The sequence below is a fragment of the Drosophila yakuba genome, chromosome 2L (genome assembly GCF_016746365.2).
Source record: "Drosophila yakuba strain Tai18E2 chromosome 2L, Prin_Dyak_Tai18E2_2.1, whole genome shotgun sequence".
NCBI lineage: Eukaryota > Metazoa > Arthropoda > Insecta > Diptera > Drosophilidae > Drosophila > Drosophila yakuba.
In genome coordinates, this window is record NC_052527.2 from 20,426,801 (window position 1) to 20,447,640 (window position 20,840).

Sequence of the window (20,840 nt, forward strand, 5' to 3'; positions counted from 1 at the left end):
GGTCCCCTTTGCTAATTGACAATATTTATGAACACGTACGCATTTTATCGCCCCCAGTAACCATAATTGGGCCCGTCGTCGCCCACAGCTGCTGGCCAATTATTTTCATCAAAATTGTTGACAGTTTTCAGCGTGCAACAAATGAAGAGATCACTGCGCTCTTGGCGATCTCCTTACTCCAATCGCCCGGTTGTACCACGTTTTGGTTATACGAATGCCAAAATGTGCCTTAATAAATTGTCACTAGATGAGAGATCTCTAGACCACTAGACCTGCACTCACTGTTCACCGTTTGCTGTTTAATTAAATTTGCGTTAATTGCACATTAAAACATTCTTGCTTTTCGTTGTTCTGTGTAGTTCTTGCTGGTTTCAGAGCCCAAACAAGTTCCATTTTAAGTGTTCGAGAACAAAAAGTAATTGTCATTTGGCAAAAGTCAGATGATAGACATTAACCTATGGGGCAAGATTTCTGTGTGTCACATTCAGAATAGAATCGCCGTCTAAGTGGCGAATGGCAGGTGTCGAAACAACAAATAAATGTAAAGATCTTATGGGACATTATAATGAACGAAACGACTTTATAGTTTTTTATAAAAAATAAGTTACCTCTTGGGATTTACACTGAGCCGATGGAAATTATTTCTCCAACGTAAATACAATAATAAATGAAAGCACTTAAAAAAAATATTTAATTTGAACAGTTTTGTTTCTTCTTTTGTGAGTCGATTAATATAAATATAAGGTTTAGCATTAGGATTCGGTCTAACACCGAAAATATGAGCTTTGATTTGATCTCATTAATCATTGATTTCAATAAGGGGCAGGAGCTGAATAAGTTTAGCATTTTCTTGGTTCAAATGAATCTCTAAGCTAATTGTAATATTCTTAAGAAAGCTGATTTCCTTAATTCAGATTAGGAGGTCTGCCACCCTAATAGTTTACTTTAATTAAGTTAAATACAAATTAATTTTCGTTCGAATGAGATTTAAATGCTTTTAAAACAGAGGCAAATAGAAAAAGAACGTTTCTTCCTTTTAATTTGATTAGCATTGAAAGAGAAACCGACCCGCTGGCAGAAGCCTAAGTACATTTCGTTTGAAATTCAATTAAAGAATCGTGTGACCTTTCCACATGCAAACTCAAGATTGTTCCACACCACACTCCTTCGTTTTTTCGAGAAGGGGCCATAAAGTCGGTGCTACTGGATGAGTTTAAAGTTTTATTAGTTTCCACGTTGCCGGGTGTTTTTTGTATTGGGTAAACGAAAATTGAAATTATCAAACCATCAAAAGCAAGCAACGGCAACTTGTATTTTGGGGAACTTAACGGAACGAAACGGGATGGGGGCCAGGCTAATTAAATGTAATTAATTTTCACATGCCTCAAAATTAAATGCACTTAAATCAAAGAGTTCCGAGAGAGTGTGAGCTTTATATATAGCGTATGCTTTAATAGTCGCCGACCGCCGACAAAACCGACTGACGCTCTTAAAAGTGATTTAAAAAGTTTCATTAAGATAAACAACAACGAACACTCCACTCCGCAACCACAGAGCTACAGCCACAGCCGAATGTTATAGCAATTTAAATTTTAATTTAAGCTCACAGTGGCTATGAGCAGCACAGGTGAATAAACCATGGGTCAGATCCGACTCGCAACTCTGACTAAACTACACAAAAATGTCGAGAAAATAAACGCTACCCCAAAAAACGCAGTCTTGGGGGCCATTTACCGTTGCGCCCTCGAGGCGTGGCCGTTTCTGTCGTTTCATTTTACTTTTGGGGGCATCCTCCGGCGACCGTGTTTTCTACCCATATTAATGGCCCAACCAGCCATTTTGGACAAACAAATTGCCGGCTACTGGATGGGACTGGGATTCAACACCTTTTGCACCTTGCTTTCTCGCCGTAACAAGAGATCTTCACAAGTACCAGCCAAAATTCAATGGAAAAGATGGCGTTTAACTGTAACTCGCGCAATGTGAAACATTTTCGGGTCAGGTGCAAAGAAGCAGTTCCAGTCCCAGTCCCAGTCCCAGCACCAGCCCCAGCCCCAGACCCAGACCCAGACCCAGACCCAGACCCAGACTCCGAATCCAAATCCAAATCCGACGAAATTTCACCAACCTGTATCTCGCTGACAAGGCCCAAAAGTTTTTGGCTCTGCCTGGTGGTCCACTATCTTGCGGTAGTATCGCCCATAAAGCGTTGTCTGTTTGCTGTTTGGTGGCTACCTTGTTCGCATCACCATCATCATCATCTGACCAACCTTCGCGATCTGCACTGAGCACTTGTACATATAGCAGCATTAGCTCGTTGTGGTTTCCTACATAACTACCTATTTCCTCAGACCGCCATTGTGCCATTGTTTCCATTATTTTTGTGTTCATTTCGTTTGGGTGTTGCGCAGACTAATTGCCAAGTCGGACGTCTTGATTGGTCAGCTCTGCAGTCATACATATATGTATATAAACAATTTTGGAACTTTACTACAATATGCGAATTTGCCACAGTTTCGACAATTTAAGATATCTTTGTGCGATGCAAGACATTGTTATTTCCGTATCATTTTAGAATAACTTTCGATATGTAGCAGCAGAATACTTTTTAATAAACTTAATGCTTAAAAATCGTTTTGAAAATATTTACACATACTTTGGAAAGTTAGTTTTCCCTCGTTCTTGTTTTATTATACCCGTTACTCGCAGAGTAAAAGGGTATACTAGTACCGTTGAAGAGTATGTAACATGTAGAAGATATATAGGTAGTATATACATATGTATGTACAATCCTAATCAGGATCAATAGACGAGTCCGTATGAACGAAATCTCAGACACTATGGACTTTGAAAAATGTTTTGATATTTTTTTAATTTTCTCATTAGTCCCGTAATTTTCTCCGGATATGCCAACATTTTGTTTGCCACGCCCACAACGCCTACAAACCGTACAAAACCACCACACCCGTACCTTAAAAAAGAGTTTTGATAAATTTTTAGTTTTTTATTATTCTGGTTATTGTACCGATTTACCAAACAACTTTTGTCACGCCCACCCTAACGCCCACAAACATTTTTAAATAATTTATTATTTAATTATTTTTTTCCCTATTTCAATAAAAATAGCAAATCAACATCGCCCTTCCACTAGCTGAGTAACGGGTATCTGATAGTCGGGGAACATGACTATAGAATTCTCTCTGGTTTTGCTTTTATCGCCCCATATACAACATTTTTAAAAGTCTATAATATGTACGAGGGTCGTTTGATAAGTCCGTGACTTTTTGAATAAAATATATTTTTTTCGTCAAAGAAGCGTTTTATTTCTCAACATAATCTCCTTTTAGCTCTATACATTTAGTCGAGCGTTTTTCCAATTTTTTTATTCCTTCCAAATAATAGGTTTTCTCAAGGCCCTCAAAATAGTCGTTTGTTTCTGTGATGACCTCTTCATTTGACCCGAATCTCTTACCGCCGAGCCATTTCTTCATGTTTGGAAACAAAAAATAGTCACAGGGGGCTAAATCTGGAGAATATGCTGGATGGGGTAGCAGTTCGTAGCCCAATTTATGAAATTTTGCCATGCTGACTACACACGTGTGCACCCGTGCATTGTCCTGATGGAACAGCACTTTTTTTTTCGCCAAATGCGGTCGTTTCTGCTTCAAATCAATATCGAATCTGTCCAAAAGCTCTGAATAATATTCGCCGGTGATCGTTTTACCCTTTTCAAGGTAATCGATGTGAATGATACCTTGTGCATCCCAAAAAACTGTGGCCATGACCTTGTTGGCCGACAGACCCACCTTGGCCTTCTTTGGTGCACGTTCACCCGGAGAAACCCACTGTCTTGATTGTTCTTTGGTCTCTGGTGTGGTGTGGTGGATCCATGTTTCGTCTACGGTAACGAAACGGCGCAAAAATTCGTTTGGATTGCGGTTGAACATCGCCAAACACTCCTTTGAAATGGTCACACGGTTGCGCTTATGGTCGTGTGTGAGCAATCGCGGCACCCATCGCGCGGAAAGCTTTTTCATGTCCAAATATTCATGTAAAATGTGATGTACCCGTTCAGTTGAGATGCCTACAGCCTCAGCTACCTCACGCACTTTCATTCTCCGATCATCCAATATCATTCCATGGATTTTGTCGACGATTTCTGGCATGACGACCTCTTTTGGGCGACCTGAACGTTCGGCATCACTTGTACTGGTACGACCACAACGGAACTCAGTAAACCATTTCTTAACCATTGAAATTGATGGTGCAGAGTCCCCATAATATTTATCAAGTCTTTCCTTGGTTTCGGTGATGGATTTTTTACGCAAAAAATAATGCTTAATTAGCACACGAAATTCACTTTTTTCCATTTTCGTTAAAATTCACGAGATCGTCTGCTTTCAATGCCTATAAAACGCAAACCAAAAAACGCAGCTTTCTCAAAATTTTACAGTCAGCTGTTAATCGATAACTGCTGACAGGAGCAGTGTTGTATTTAGAGCAGGTGCGCGGCAAGTACAAAAAGTCACGGACTTATCAAACGACCCTCGTAATATAATTAAACCCGTTGCTCGTAGAGTAAAAGGGTATACTAGATTCGTTGAAAACTATGTAGCAGGCAGATGAAAGCGTTTCCGACCATATAAAGTTCCGACCATATATTTTAATAAAAACAATCCACAATTAATTTGGTTACCGTTACTCTTCTCATTTAAAAGTTAAAAGCGGTGGTTGATCTTGCATTGCGTCAAAATACTTTTGTCCACGTTTGTATATATATTCTTGATCAGCATCAATAGCCGAGTCGATCTGCACGCTGAGATCTCATTACTACAAGAGCTAGAAAGTTGAGATTAAGAATACAGACTCCAGAGATAGAGACGCAGCGCAAGTTTGTCGATTCATGTTGCCACGCCCACAAACCGCCCAAACTTTGGAAAAATATTTTTATTTTTTTGTATTAGTCTTTTAAATTTATATCGATTTGCCAAAAAACTTTTTGCCACGCCCACAAACCGCCAAGACTCTTATACGCACTTCCAATAGCTGAGTAACTTGTATCAGCGTTCTCTCCTGTTTCTATTGAATAATTTATTTTGGAAAAAATTTGATGTTAATTCCATTAACTATATATTCTAGTGCTCTTGCCAATTATTTGGTTTGATTTACCTAACTTAGCAATTTAATTTTTTCAACCTTTCGCGACGAATGTATGTGCATAAATCGTTTAGCTTCGTACAAATAAGCCCGAGTTTTTGGCAACATGTTTAGGCTGCGTATCGGTTGTTTGTGCCTCGTCGTCGCACTATGCATCCTTCTCGGAGTGTCCCACTCCACCAGCGGGTCCGTTTGTGTCTTGAGCGATGCGCCTCAGCAATGTGGCGCCTTCAGCCTGGCAGCATTGCATTCCATGTACGCCAAATCCAAGCAACTGGAGCACAGTCAAGAGGCTATAGTGAAATAAAAATGTTTAAAGATAAAAAGTTAGTTTTCGCTCGTTTTTGTTTTATCTTTTGCTCTCAAACCTGTAAGTGTTGCACTGTTTTGTTAAATTTATTCCAAAATAGATTATTTTGTTATTAAAAGCTATTGTGTTGATTGACAAATCAAATTTACCGTTGGCTTTTTAACCAAATCAAACATAAATATTCGATGCTATAAGTACGTGAACTTCTAAAACATATGCCCCTCAATCTACGCCGGTAGGACATTCTGGCCAGATCCGGAGCGTCGCACCACAATGCATTCGTAATGCGACTCGTGCCCTGTGAAACAAAGGAGGGAGTCAGCCAGATGGAGAGTCGTGATATCGGATGGGGAAAGGGTGAGAGGGCTGGGGATTACGGGAGCGAGGCCTTAAAACGCGCGTTAATTAGCTGTACGTGAGGAGTGCCTTTGTCAAGCAGGCAAATGGCCAACGACTGCTCGGCTCAGATATTTTATCAGCCAACTGAAATCAGTTACGGGCAGCTCACTGCTCACTGCCCACTGCTAACAGCTCACCTGCAACAATGACAAGTGTTGATGGCGATGACGATGACGGTGACGGTGACGGTGACGGTGAACGAGGTATGGGGTCTGAGGTTTGAGATTTGTACGTGGAATTGCGAGACCCATGTGTGTCGAGACTTGACTTGACCCGTGTCCACCGTCCACCATTCGTTAAGCTTAGCTATAAAACAAAATGAAAAATGTTGTTGCAAAAAAAAGCAGGCGAAGGAAATCGTACATCGAAACACTTGTACCCATCGAGTGCTGTCTGTGGTGAGGGCAGTGGTTCTATCTGATTTAAACGTAATGATTAAAACACAGCCGGGCAGATGCAAGTGGCAGTGCAATCAGTTCTGGAAAAGTTTCACAGCTGACCCTCCATTATCCTTGACCTGTTTAATTAAAGTGAGTGCTCTATTTGAGACGTGTACACGATTTACATATCTTACAGGTTTACTCAGTAAAATTACAATTGAAAGGAATGATAAAATATTTGCTGAAGCAGAGGTATTTTTATGGATATGTGTGACTTATAAAAACGGACATGCAAAATTTTATAACAAAAACTCCCTTAACTTATCAGTTATTAAATTGTGAAGACAAATCAGACTAAAGAAAACAAGAGAAAACGTTATAATCGAGTTCCACGACTATCTGATACCTGTTACTCAGCTAGTGGAAGTGCGAAGGAGAGTCTTCAACACTGACAGTATTGGGCGGTTTCTGGGCGTTAGAGTGGGCGTGGCAAAAAGTTGATTGACAAATCGATAGAAATTTACAAGACCAATACAAAACAAGAGAGAACGCTATAGTCGAGTTCCCCGACTATCTGATACCCGTTACTCAGCTAGTGTAAGTGCGAAGTACAGTTTTTGGCGGTTTGTGGGCGTTAGAGTGGGCGTGGCCAAAAGTTTTTTTGTAAATAGATAGAAATTTACAAGACTAATACAAAAATGAAAAAATATCAAAACATTTTTCAAAAGTGTGGGCGTGGCAGCTTTGGGCGGTTTGTGGGCGTTAGAGTGAGCGTGGAAAAAAGTTTTTTGACAAATCGATAAAAATTTACAAGACTAATACAAAAATGAAAAAATATCAAAACATTTTTCAAAAGTGTGGGCGTGGCAGCTTTGGGCGGTTTGTGGGCGTTAGAGTGGGCGTGGCAAAAAGTTTTTTAGCAAATCGATAGAAATTTACAAGACCAATACAAAAATGAAAAAATATTAAAACATTTTTCAAAAATGTGGGCGTGGCAACCTGAATCGACAAACTTGCGCTGCGTCTATGTCCCTGGAGTCTGTATACTTAATCTCAACTTTCTAGCTTTTGTAGTTCCTGAGATCCTGTCTCTGGAGTCTGTATACTTAATCTCAACTTTCTAGCTTTTGTAGTTCCTGAGATCTCGACGTTCATACGGACAGACGGACAGACAGAAGGACGGACAGACGGACATGGCCAGATCGACTCGGCTACTGATCCTGATCAAGAATATATATACTTTATATGGTCGGCTACGCTACCTTCTGCCTGTTACATACTTTTCAACGAATCTAGTATACCCTTTTACTCTACGAGTAACGGGTATAAATATCAAAACAACCTAATCTCAACTTTCTAGCTTTTGTAGTACCTGAAAACTCGACGTTCATACATAGACTGACATGGCCAGAAGGACCCGGCTTCTTGATCAGGATCAATGAATATATATAATTTATTATTTATACTTTATACTTTAGTCGGAAACGCTTCCTTCTGCCTGTTACATACTTTTCAACGAATTTAGTGTACCCTTTCACTCTACGAGTAACGGGTGTTAAAATAGTTGTGTCTATATGACATCTATTTAGAAACTAATCGATAATAAAATGCGCTGATTAATACAAAAAAATATTAATTCAATATTAATTTCTATACTCAAAGGAGAAACAGTTTCATCTGCACAAAACTTTTTTTTTTTAAATTTCATCTACCCCTTTGGCAGCTATTAATTCAGCCCATATTGGCTTCTAAATTACAATAATAATATCATAGAAGGGAACAATTACAAATAATAAGGCATAGTGGTCACTGTGCTTACTGACCCTCCTCAGGCGATCGGAGAATAAAACCCTTTGGTTGTCTTCTGTTAAGCCTCATTGGTGGAAGAGTAATGCCCAGGGCGACAATAGTGCTTCGCCATCTTAGCACATATGCGCGTTTTTAGGTCCGTAATATTATATGTTTGCCAAATGCGAGTCTGCGATGCATAATTACTCCAAGATATTCTACTGACTTTCTGCTGCTCTGGTCGACTGGCCGCTATTTATCCCAATATTCCATTTTCCATCGGCGCCTGGCTCATGCCGAAAATCTTTTTGCGTAGTCCTGAATGACTTCAGCAGCTAGCTTTAGGCTCACGTCGGATCCTGTAGGTGAGACACGCGTCAAATGTACCCATATTATTTTATAGACATTTCCTTGAGGGGCACCCGCAGCGACATGTTCAGCGAAAAGGGTTGAGTTATATCTAACTGCGAATCGCCTTCCTTAAAGATATGATCTGAGCAAGGATTCTCTCAAAAGTTTCTTGTATATCCAGAAAGAGGGTGTGCTATTTCCTTATTGTTTTAGGCAGTCAATATTTCCTCTACAACCCTATGGAGCTGCTCAACAGTGCTGTGGTCAGCTGTTGTCGACACGAACTGGTGCTCAGGAGTAATCCCTTGGGTCTCTCAGTCTCTCAAACAGCTTCGACCTGATCGAGGCTGATCGGCCTTAGAAAGCGGGCTTCCCTTTTGGTTTGCCAGGTTTGTGGATCATGGAAATTATCCCGAACTTCCACTGAGAAGGGAAGTATTGCAAGCTCATAATAGCGTTGAGCACCAAAGTAAAGTAGAGGATCGCACGATCCTCTAGTACCTTTAAAATGGCATTGCCGATGTCATCGTTGCTGTTCTGGCGTGCTATGACATCAGCTGCCTCTCTAGGCAGGTCCATCTGAATCGCTTGGGTCAGCTGATCCTGAATCTCTTTAACCTCGAATGTCTGGAAGGGCTTGACTTGGTTCGCAGCAAATAGATGCGCTTGCCTCAAGTCGGTCCGTCACAAAAATGCCTTTAAAACTAAAATTCAATTTTCATCCCCGCAAAATAAATTGTCATCCGTAAAGTATGCTACCCAATATTTCCACGATGCTTTAATAATAACTCCAGAACGAAGCAACATATTTAAGTTCTGTTTTTTGATTTATTATCATGATAAAAATAGTAATATATTTGAGGAAAAGTGGGCGTGGTCTTGCCTTCAAACAAAAAAAAACAACCCAAATTTTTTTTCAGTGTACAACAAAAAATTTTTTGATCGAAAAAATTTCAAATATATTCTTAAATTAAACCAATAAAGTAAGAAATGGGGGTTGATTACCTTGTTTTTAAAAAATATCGAAGTTTTACTTCTTGCTTCACAGCTTTTATTCTTAAAAATAGCATAAATATGTTTAAAAACTAATGTTTCCCAAAAAACATAAAATTCAAGGAACTAGAATTTTATTGTAATATATATATTTATGTTTCACGCCTATTGTTCATCGTCATACACAAATTAAAGCTTTAAAACAATTAAAAATGGCGTTATTTTTTGCATTTCTCGTCGTTTCTGTTATCCATTTCTCGAACAATTTGCTATTTTTCACTTTGAGGTTAGACCCTTAAAAGTTAAATTTTGGAGAAAGTGTGCAAAAGTGTGCATTTATACTAATAGCATATACTAAGAATTGATAACTCTACAACATATAACAGGTTTTAGAGACGGAGTGAGCCGGACTCACTTTGTAGCTCTATTTAAAAATTAGAATACACTACAAAAGTTGTGTTTTATTAGGGTTACAGCTTACTGAAGATTATTGGGACACCACAGTTAATTTTAACATTCGAAGATCACAAACACATATTAAAAACCACAAGGATTCGACTTCATGTTATAAGTAACACTTTTGATAATTGTTTATGCACTTTTTGTCACTTCAAACTTGTAAGATTTTTCAGCGACTAACAAAAAGCAGCTGTTTACTGAACAGTGGCGCCCTCTTTTAAAACTTCAAGTACGTAACATGATAAATTGATGTTTTTATACCCGTTACTCGTAGAGTAAAAGGGTATACTAGATTCGTTGAAAAGAATGTAACAGGCAGAAGGTCTTGTAAATATCTATCGATTTGCAAAAAAACTTTTTGCCACGCCCACTCTAACGCCCTCAAACCGCCCAAAGCTGCCACGCCCACACTTTGAAAAATGTTTTGATATTTTTTCATTTTTGTATTAGTCTTGTAAATTTCTATTAATTTCCCAAAAAACTTTTTGTCACGCCCACAAAGCGCCAAAAACCGTCAGTGTTGCAGACTCTCCTTCGCACTTCCACTAGCTGAGTAACGGGTATCAGATAGTCGGGGAACTCGACTATAACGTTCTATCTTGTTTGAATACATTTCAATTAAAAAAAATTTTTTTAACGACTTTTAAAAAATGGGTTTTTTCCACATAAGATGGTCGTTCGCCCCATATTGCCATCCCATCCAGTTAATACAATTTATTTATTGAATGGCTTTACTTGAAATTTTCTTTAACACAAGAGCACGTTTAATTATTACATTAATATAATTTGTATACCTCATTTAAATTACACTTAACCCTACAAATAACCCTATTTATTTACAAATAGCAAATAGTTGTGTTGGGGTGCATCTAAAGTGTAGATCTTTTGACTAGACTGTCGATAAAGTGTGCAACTTTTTTCGTTTTTTCATTGATCAAGCTAGGACCATACTTAGAAAAACAAGGGGAATCTTTGCAGCAAGTAATATGTAGTTTTCAGCGTTAATAGCAAGCTGCATTTAATAGTAGTGTCCATCAGATCTGTTGTACCATGGCTAAAAGCGAGTGCGAAGGCGTTATCCTTTATATGGAAGGAACAATGGACGATATTATCTCACAGTTATGCGTGTCGTTGTTTTGAGTGATTTCGATTTTCGTGTGAAAGTGTTTGGAATTACGTAATTATTTAGTATTCGTTCACTGGCAACATAAATGCAAATTTAACATTTTCAATATTTTTATATATGTAACAAAGTGACTAAACGACGCTAAGCAACAATGACTACAAAAACACATTAACAGCTAAAACGCTAACAGAAAATTCGTTTCACAACTCTTAAAAATTATTATTTCCCTTGCTTATTACAATTTCTATTGATGCATTTCTATTGCACTGTACCCGAATTTCTAAATTGCCAAAAACATTATTCAGTTTGTTTTCACATAAACTCCATTCATACAAAACTTGATAAACTTGTATATGAAATGGTTTTGAAATAATTTGCCTGGGTTACACTGGGAAACCAAAGAGCACACGAAGAATAAACGTTAGAAAATTTTAATGGAATTGGCCTGTAGGTTACTAGCGTTGTTAATCTGCAGGTAAATTTCTTTTAAGTTCTGTATCGTTTATCTCTAAACCAAATAAAGTTTCAATCTTGTCGACCTATTGTTTGAGTAACTTATTTTTCTATATGGTAACCACTAAGTATAGTTATTTAGTTTCTTCCAACTCTGGACAAGACACACATTCAGCAAATTTGCTCATATACCATCAGTAACTTTGATAAAATCTCGGCTTGATGGGGGCGGGTGCATAGAAAACTATTTACAAAGTGTGCGAAGGGGTGGCCATCCATCTTGATATTTATAAGCCTAATTATCCGTGTGCGGATGTGGATGTGGAGGTGGGTGGTAATGCTGTTGCTGCTGCTGCTGTTGATGATACGTCGATGGACCGACTTGACTGGACGATGTGGGTGCTCCCGAGGTGCTTGCAGCTTTCATTGCAGGTATGATATCCTCAATTTGTATGAGTTGTTCGATGGGTATAAGAGACAATTCGCCGCCAACTGGCTGCGGCATGGGCAGCTTTGCCAGAGCCTGCATAGACGAAGTTATTAAGAATTATCACTTGGCTTTACCCTCTCCTTTGCCCTACCTTGGCATGCTCCACTGCTATGGTGGCTGCCTTCTCCGCCTCCCGTTGTCTTCTCTCCTTGAGCTTCAGCGAGAAGATTGCCACTGACCTCGCACTCTTCACCAACTTCTGCTTAAGACGAGACTTCTTGGCGGCCAATTCGGCGGCTGTAAATGAATGGAAAATACTATCAGCAAAGGGAAACTTATAACTTCTAACGAGGTACACCAACCCTGTGCTCATAAATTACGAATCTGTAACAACATTAATAACTCAAAATATTGAAATTTCTCTCCACAAATCAAACTATTTTATGTTGTAAAGCATAAAGCTTACCCTTAGCCTCGTCATCAGTGTGGGCCGTAGATGTGGATGCTGCTGCTCCCTGAGCATCCTTTTCTTTCTCTTTCTCTTTTTCCTTCTCCTTCTCCTTTCCCTTTTCGATTTCCTTTTCCTTCAGTCGCTCCTTCTCCTTTTCTTTTTCCTTCTCCTTAACCCGCTCCTTTTCCCCCTTAGCCCGCTCCTTTTCCTCCTTGACCCGCTCCTTTTCCTCCTTGGCCTGCTGCTTCAATTGCTGTTTATGGGATGAACTAGATGAAGAGTTCGATAGTGCGCCGACACTAGGTCTTGACTGGGAATTGCTGATGCCGCCACCAGAAACTCCAGCTGGTCCAGGGCCACTGGGGCTAAAGACGCTGCCACCGCCGCCGGAGGACGATGAGGATGAGGCCACTATTTGCTGCTGGTGCTGAGAAGCTGGTGGCGTGGCCAAATTGCTGCCAGGTGCTCCCGACCTCATGGCCACATTGCACCATGATGGGGCTGGCTTTAAGATGTCTGTTGTATCTGCGGTGTTTCCGAGTTCCTTAAGTTGAATCGAAAATAAACCGATATTATTAGCATTGTACTTTTGAAAAGAAAACGATATTTAAGATCTGTCAACATCAAAAGCTTATGAAGATTACACTATGATCTATGTATGATGCTAGTAATCCATGCCATCTGTTTGTGAGTGGGGTATGTGAGTGATAGAGAAGCTAGCGTGAATTTGTGTGTACGAAAGCTTCTGCCATGCCAATCAAATTTGGTATTTCATTATTCCTTTTCCCAACTTGAACTCCAATAAAAGCAATATTTAACACGGTTTAACACAGATGATTTACTACTATGGTGTACATTACTACAGATCCTGCGATGTTCAAGAATAAAACACCAACAACACACATTGAGTAACAAACACAATATTCTTAGGTATATGCTTCCGGTTTGACATACGAGTATATGGTATATATAGTATTTATCTATCCACTACCTTTGAAATACAATCTATGCTTCTATGCAGATTAGCATTGTCGTTGACTTTCAAACGTGACATCCATTCTGGTGCATGAAGTTTTATGTGTAGCTTGTCCTTTAAAAGGCGAAATTCGAGCGAGGTGTTAGGTTAGGTGAGTATTTTATTTGCTATTCGGTTTGGTTAAAAGTGTTATAAACTATTTCGTGGGGGGGAAAATGGCCAGTGCAGAATGTTTTCAATATTATTAACAAATAGTTTTCCTTGCACATTAAGTAAGATACTCGATGTGTATGTCACCTATACTGTGTTAAAGTGAAGTACGCTGCTATAAAAGAGGACTCAAATTTGGATACCCAGGCATCGTGATAATTATAAAGCAAACTTCTTTGCAACTGTAATGTTCTGTAATCTCAAATCTCTGAAGTGTTGATAAATAGGAGGTCAGGTAGTTAGGTAGGCCGGTGATTTGGTGGATCTACACGTTGTTAGTAAGTTTTAAGTAACCAGTATCGAGGCTTTTGGCTTTTGATAGTTAATGCAAGAGTCTACGGACACAATAAATACATTGAGCAGCTACAGAGACACGGTAGGTCATTTGGAGAACTAAGGTAATTCTTGTGAGTGGGGTAAGTTCCTGTTTATAAGGTATACGACTACATCGTCCATCCCCAGATCTTACGCTCATATTCAGATGCATGGCACTCTCTGCGGATATCTTGCGCGTCTTGTACGGTGGTATCTCTGGGATCGTCTGTTGCGGCTCCCGTTGCGCCGATAGTTGTCGCATCGTAGTTCGCTGGGGACTGCTACTGGCGCTGCTGCCGGTGTGATCGGCTGAGTCGGTTGATTTCTTTCGGAATGGCGGTATTTCTTGGATATGCATAGATTGCATGCGAGCTGCATATGCCGCCGAGTTCAGCGCTAGCGTGCTGGCGGAAGCTCTGTGTGGCGCACATAAAGCGAGAAGTACAAGAAGTAATAAGTGTAAGAATAATGAGTAAAAAGATATAGAAATTGTTATGTTATGTTAAATAGGTCACTAAGAGCAGGTCAGCCAATTTTAGAAGGTTTCATTGAAAGCTCGGAAACATGAGGAAAGTAAAGAAAGCACACCTAATGCTTATTCCAGCTGCTCTTTGCATAAAAACAATTTAATTGCGAAACTATTTAAAAATAAACTTGAATGAGCAATCTGCAGTCGGAACTAGTCCCATAAATGTACAGCGTCAAAAGCATTTAAAACATGTTTCGAAACACACATCGATCAATCCATCTAACTAACTATCCATCCATAATTTACCCGCTCTGCAGCTTCCGGTGTTGTTGCATTTTTGGATTGCTACCAGCAAAAGTTGTTAAATTTCGCACTGAATATCCCAGGTATGGTGGAATTTCCGGTATAAACATTTTCGATATTTTAACACAACTCTGATAGGCACTATTAAAATACAAATTTATTTAGCTTAATTTAAGAGACCAAAAGGAATTTTGGGAATTGTAAAAAAAAGGAAATTTAAAAATTTCATAAAAAAATCGAATGTAAAAAGTATTTTCGGTGCATGTTCATACAGTTCATGGGCGATACGTGTTCAAAATACTTAAGTTTTCCTGTCCCTTACTCTTTTATTAATATTTTAATGGAAAAGGCACTTACCCGTCATTACCGTCCTGATGCAGACTGGCTAGAGAGGCTCCACCATGAGGTGGCGTTGACTCATGCAGCGGCCTAATCAGTATGGTGCTGGTCTGAAAAGTAGAGTACAAAACATAGTTGCATATGAAGTACACACGTATACAGCTCATTAGCTCACCTGCGAGGGCGGCGAATCGGGCGATGAATCACGATTCTCATAAATATTGACATCCGCCTCGATGCTACGGCCGTAGCCAGCGAACTCTTGTCCGTAGAGAAGAATATCCTCGGCCACCTGGCTCTCGATGGACGGGTCTCGTGTGGTACTCGTTCCGCTCTCCATTTGCGATCCGCCCGGGCCCTCCTGTTCCGGCTGCGTGGACGTGGTCGACTGCGGAGTAGGTGGTGTGGGCCGCGGCGAGGTGCCCTTGCACTGCATTTCCCGGCGGCAATGCTCGGCGCGTGCGATTTCCGCTGCCAACCACGAGGGCAACTCCGGCAGTAGCCAGGTAAGTGCTTGCCGCAGACCCAGCATTATGTGCTGTGAAGTCAACAATGTATTTTCATAGGTTTCAACTAGTAATACGCTAATTAATAGGTAAATAAGTAAACATCTCCATGGCAATTTTGTCTCAATTATAGCGCTCCCATCCAGATAATTAGAAGTGCACTCCGTGCACAAAACTCACCTCTAGGGTAACAATTAGAATAATTGTCTGTGCCGTGGTCAATCCTGGCCATAGCCTCGACACCTGTCCAGAGAGGCCAATCAGGGCGCAATTCACTATGACGGCGGCGAGCGACAGGATGCTCAGGGCATTTTGCCAGGTTCCAATGTTGGCCACTCGTTGCCCAAAGGGCCGCTGATGAACATGGGCCAGTTTGAAGGCATCCGAACGAATCTCCATCAGGTTATTGATCAGAGCACAAACTCCAGCTAGGGGAAAAGCGGCCGAAAAGAGCACCACATACCCCATTTGAACGAGCATCTCCAAGTGGTCAGAAAAAGTGCCATCGTACTGTGGGACAGTATAAATGGAAATGGAACGGCCGTTCACAGAGAATTCACTACTTGAATTGTGTCAATCACCTTGTACAACGAGCTCTCTATTTCAGCCTGTCCAATATTCCTTTTACTCGCCGATTCCGGCTGGTGAAATTTGGTGGGCGTTCCAGTGGACTCTGCCTTCAGTTCGGCTTCTGCAGTGGCCAGCTCCTCGGCTAGACTGCGGGTCACATTTTGGGTAGGGCTAAGAGCACCCCACATATTGAAGCTCAACTTGGCTAGTTTCCATTGTTCAAGAAAGTAGGGAATCGCAGACTCCCTGAGATTTCCAATGATTTGGCGGGAGATGAGTAGACCAGCCAGTTGCTGCCGAAATATAAAAAGCTATTTTTACAAAATCTATTTATATTCATAATATTCGAGTTACTGACCTCTTTAAGTTTCTCCTCATCCCTCAAATAGAATGCTATATAAAAGAGCGATAGGAAGGAGTTGACAAACTGAAAAAGAGCCACTTTGGCTATCAGGTGGTTCTCATATTTCGACTGCAGGCGGTAGTTTTCTGTATATGAAATAAGTAATGTTAGAGATTTAAACTATGTATATCTGATAATATTCATCCTCTTTACCTCGGTCGTTCAACCAAACGGCCAACTTAAAATACGCCTCGTCCATCAAGGTAATTGCTCCCGCCAGCAAGACTTTCGGTATAACACTCAGACAACATAATACACTTTCCTCGGGCAACTTGGAGTCCCACCAGTCCTGTAGGGGTATATATTCCGAGTTGTAATAAATGTATAGTAAATAGTTTGTCAATAGCTGACACACGCATAACATTAATATTAATTAGCATAGCCCACTTTTAGTCGAGTTTTCCATCAATGTTAGTTCTCCCGTCATACTTCCCCTTAATTAACCCGTCAGTATTACTCATTCTTCCAGTGACCTGTTAGCAACCTCACCCACCTCTTCCCTGCTAATGAAGAGCTCATTGAGTGTTAACGCGCTTTGATTAAATTAAAAATCATTTCCGAGCATTAACTGCAATTTTGTCGACGATCTGGCAGTTGTCCTGCCATACATTTGCAGCATTACCCATCATTTCCCCTTTGTATCGCATATAATGTGCACTTTTGTATCGTATATAAACATTTGTTTATGTTGTTCAACTTACCTAATTAACCATATATTGGACACGGTAACTAATTTGGTAGTTGGAAATTTTTAATGTTTAACCTTTTCAGTAACAAGTTGGATTGATAACTAGTTGACCAGTAGTGAACCCAAAAGTGTGAGTTTGACAAATAGCCGCACCAACACATATAAGCACACGATGTCCCCCATCGCCTGTACGCTTCATTACGAGAACATTTAGTTGCTCGGTTGAGCACTAAAGAGAGCCGAACCAAAAATGCTATTGTCCTCTGGCTCCGGGTGCGGATTAAGCCACATGAACTACCTGCAAACACCGAATGGTGGCCGACAGCCAAGCAACAACTACCAATTGGTCCATTCTCAGATTAGTGCGATGTGTGGAGCTTGTCCACTGCGCTGGCAGCTTTTGAACTTTTTAACGACACGAGCAGATGGGAAAAGGTAAATACCCGCTGGTAAAGGTTAAACAGTTTTATCAACAGGCAAGCAAAAGAGCTTTTCAGTAGTTAACTTCTGTCAACTATCACTAGAGTAATTTATTATGTGTCGTGCATGAGAAATTGCTTAAATCTCGTTAAGCAATTTAATCTGACTTGCAAATTACCATTTAAGGCGGATCTGTTCAATGAAAATACTTATAGCCATCCAAGAATCGATTTAGGTTAATTTCAGGAAAAAAGTTATTATACGAGGGTCGTTTGATAAGTCCGTGACTTTTTGAATAAAATATATTTTTTTCGTCAAAGAAGCGTTTTATTTCTCAACATAATCTCCTTTTAGCTCTATACATTTAGTCCAGCGTTTTTCCAATTTTTTTATTCCTTCCAAATAATAGGTTTTCTCAAGGCCCTCAAAATAGTCGTTTGTTTCTGTGATGACCTCTTCATTTGACCCGAATCTCTTACCGCCGAGCCATTTCTTCATATTTGGAAACAAAAAATAGTCACAGGGGGCTAAATCTGGAGAATATGCTGGATGGGGTAGCAGTTCGTAGCCCAATTTATGAAATTTTGCCATGCTGACTACACACGTGTGCACCCGTGCATTGTCCTGATGGAACAGCACTTTTTTTTCGCCAAATGCGGTCGTTTCTGCTTCAAATCAATATCGAATCTGTCCAAAAGCTCTGAATAATATTCGCCGGTGATCGTTTTACCCTTTTCAAGGTAATCGATGTGAATGATACCTTGTGCATCCCAAAAAACTGTGGCCATGACCTTGTTGGCCGACAGACACACCTTGGCCTTCTTTGGTGCACGTTCACCCGGAGAAACCCACTGTCTTGATTGTTCTTTGGTCTCTGGTGTGGTGTGGTGGATCCATGCTTCGTCTACGGTAACGAAACGGCGCAAAAATTCGTTTGGATTGCGGTTGAACATCGCCAAACACTCCTTTGAAATGGTCACACGGTTGCGCTTATGGTCGTGTGTGAGCAATCGCGGCACCCATCGCGCGGAAAGCATTTTCATGTCCAAATATTCATGTAAAATGTGATGTACCCGTTCAGTTGAGATGCCTACAGCCTCAGCTACCTCACGCACTTTCATTCTCCGATCATCCAATATCATTCCATGGATTTTGTCGACGATTTCTGGCATGACGACCTCTTTTGGGCGACCTGAACGTTCGGCATCACTTGTACTGGTACGACCACAACGGAACTCAGTAAACCATTTCTTAACCATTGAAATTGATGGTGCAGAGTCCCCATAATATTTAGCAAGTCTTTCCTTGGTTTCGGTGATGGATTTTTTACGCAAAAAATAATGCTTAATTAGCACACGAAATTCACTTTTTTCCATTTTCGTTAAAATTCACGAGATCGTCTGCTTTCAATGCCTATAAAACGCAAACCAAAAAACGCAGCTTTCTCAAAATTTTACAGTCAGCTGTTAATCGATAACTGCTGACAGGAGCAGTGTTGTATTTAGAGCAGGTGCGCGGCAAATACAAAAAGTCACGGACTTATCAAACGACCCTCGTATACTCAAGACTTTCAATTATGCGTACCATTTTCTAGCGCAAAGCAAAGTTTTACTGTACAAGTATTTTATCAACGTCGAGGTTGCATTCGCCAGCTCTCTTTCTTTCCCCTTTCTGTATCTATTTTCAGTTTTCCATAGGCAGTTTTTTTTCGCCAGCTGAGCATTTTAATTAACGTCAGTCTGGGACGGCAAAATACAAAAAATTGCGTATGCAAAATGATGGCCCAAAGCCACTGCAATAATACTTATACCAAAGTGAATATGTGTGAAAAACTTTTAATGAAAAAAACACTTGGTTAACCACCCTGCGGTTCCTCAATTCATCACTACTCAAAAACATCACCGCGCACCCCTGACCTTTTATCGAAACTGTTTTAACGAAATAAAAACATATTATTATATTTAATTATTTAACCAATACCTAGTGTTTAGTTTTATTGCGATATTTCCGTTTTTGAATAATGGCAAATAAGAACTACAACACAAATGCGTGGATTGTTCGATCATACATTACTCATACTAAATTATTTAAATGCAATTGAAAAATGAATAAGAACCTTGTGCAAATTATACATGCATTGAGCAATTCCTTTATCTGGTATGTTATGGTGATCCAGCCAATCCTGTGAAGTATACAAAAATAGAAAAAACAACATAAAACGAAAACATAAATGAAAAGGAAAATGTCAAAACAATTCAATGATGTGTGGTGATTGATAGACTTATTTTACTTTGGCCTTATCTCTTTGAATGTTTTAGTTGCGAAAAATATTTTTAAAGAATTAAGACCAACTTAGAAAAATTAACGGCTTAAATGGGTCAGCCGGAAACCGGGCAATGTATGTATATGTGTGTTTGCAAGACAGTCGAAATATGCTTGATATGATCATTGTAAAGCGTCTATAAAACTGCTAAAATCAAACAAACTGATAAGCAGACACACAACCTCATTCACACGTGCGAACTGAAATCGGAATCACGCTTAACGTGAAATCCACGTTAAGTATACGAATGTCGTGATAGTACTAATAGTAAACAATAGCTAATGGTATTAAAACACTAGTAACCAGGATGGGTATTTCAGACTCTAAAGAATAAAAATGTCTTAATTTTCAGTAAAGCATAAAACCAATTAGCTTTTGGCAAATTTTTCTTTATGCAAAGCTCGATATTTGTAAGGCCATTCTGGTATTTTTTAGGCAAACGCATTTGGGGACTTGTACTAAGAACCGATTTTAAAGCTAAGCCTCACCTGAAAACGCAGCATGAGGAACATCACAGCAAAAACCACACACAGACAACATCCTATTATGGGAAAGCTGACCAGATAGCGAAACGCGCGACGCTGCCATGCAGGTGCCTCCTTGGGCTCCAAACGACCAGTCACGTTGTTCTCCTCCAAAGGTCCCTGGAGCAATGATACGAGATATACGATTAATCAAGGAAATTGTCAATAACTTCTGTTACACCTACCTTATACAGGGGCCTAGGTGGTTCCAAAAGCTCTGGTGGCGTTGATAAAGTACCCCATCGGAAGGCCAGCTCCACGGAATAGCGCTTCCAAGCCTCCAGATACAGTGAAGCCCAGGCTACATTAAACAGGGAGAAGAGCACGTGGCCCATGTCCTGGGCTGTTTGACCCTTGCCCCATAGAATGCAGTAGAGTATGGTGCCAAACACAGCGGGAACGCCCAAGGCGCAGGTGTAATGACCCAGCCAGGCAAAGTACAAGGCAACCTTAACGCCAAAATAGGCAGCAATGTCATCTGAAAAGAGAATATTTGC

General features: G+C 40.1%; 1 protein-coding gene across 5 annotated transcripts in view; it reads right to left on the bottom strand.

Annotated features, from left to right (window-relative positions):
* Window positions 1-10,554: 10,554 nt before the first annotated feature.
* Window positions 10,555-20,840, bottom strand: part of LOC6529034 (anoctamin-8) — a 30,226-nt gene continuing 19,940 nt past the window's right edge. For 2 of the 5 annotated variants that reach the window (XM_015198718.3, XM_002090029.4), the window contains exons 5-18: window positions 20,529-20,821; window positions 20,308-20,463; window positions 16,542-16,677; window positions 16,344-16,474; window positions 15,997-16,278; window positions 15,596-15,925; window positions 15,085-15,447; window positions 14,928-15,019; window positions 14,574-14,711; window positions 13,953-14,214; window positions 13,289-13,387; window positions 12,313-12,841; window positions 11,998-12,143; window positions 10,555-11,939 (exon numbers count right to left, since the gene is read on the bottom strand). In XM_015198718.3, coding sequence (XP_015054204.1) covers window positions 11,712-11,939; window positions 11,998-12,143; window positions 12,313-12,841; window positions 13,289-13,387; window positions 13,953-14,214; window positions 14,574-14,711; window positions 14,928-15,019; window positions 15,085-15,447; window positions 15,596-15,925; window positions 15,997-16,278; window positions 16,344-16,474; window positions 16,542-16,677; window positions 20,308-20,463; window positions 20,529-20,821 — 3,185 coding nt within the window. In that variant the 3' untranslated portion in view covers window positions 10,555-11,711. The remainder of the gene's footprint in view (window positions 11,940-11,997; window positions 12,144-12,312; window positions 12,842-13,288; window positions 13,388-13,952; window positions 14,215-14,573; window positions 14,712-14,927; window positions 15,020-15,084; window positions 15,448-15,595; window positions 15,926-15,996; window positions 16,279-16,343; window positions 16,475-16,541; window positions 16,678-20,307; window positions 20,464-20,528; window positions 20,822-20,840) is intronic. The other 3 variants (XM_039371770.2, XM_039371768.2, XM_015198717.3) reach the window with 3 other exon arrangements.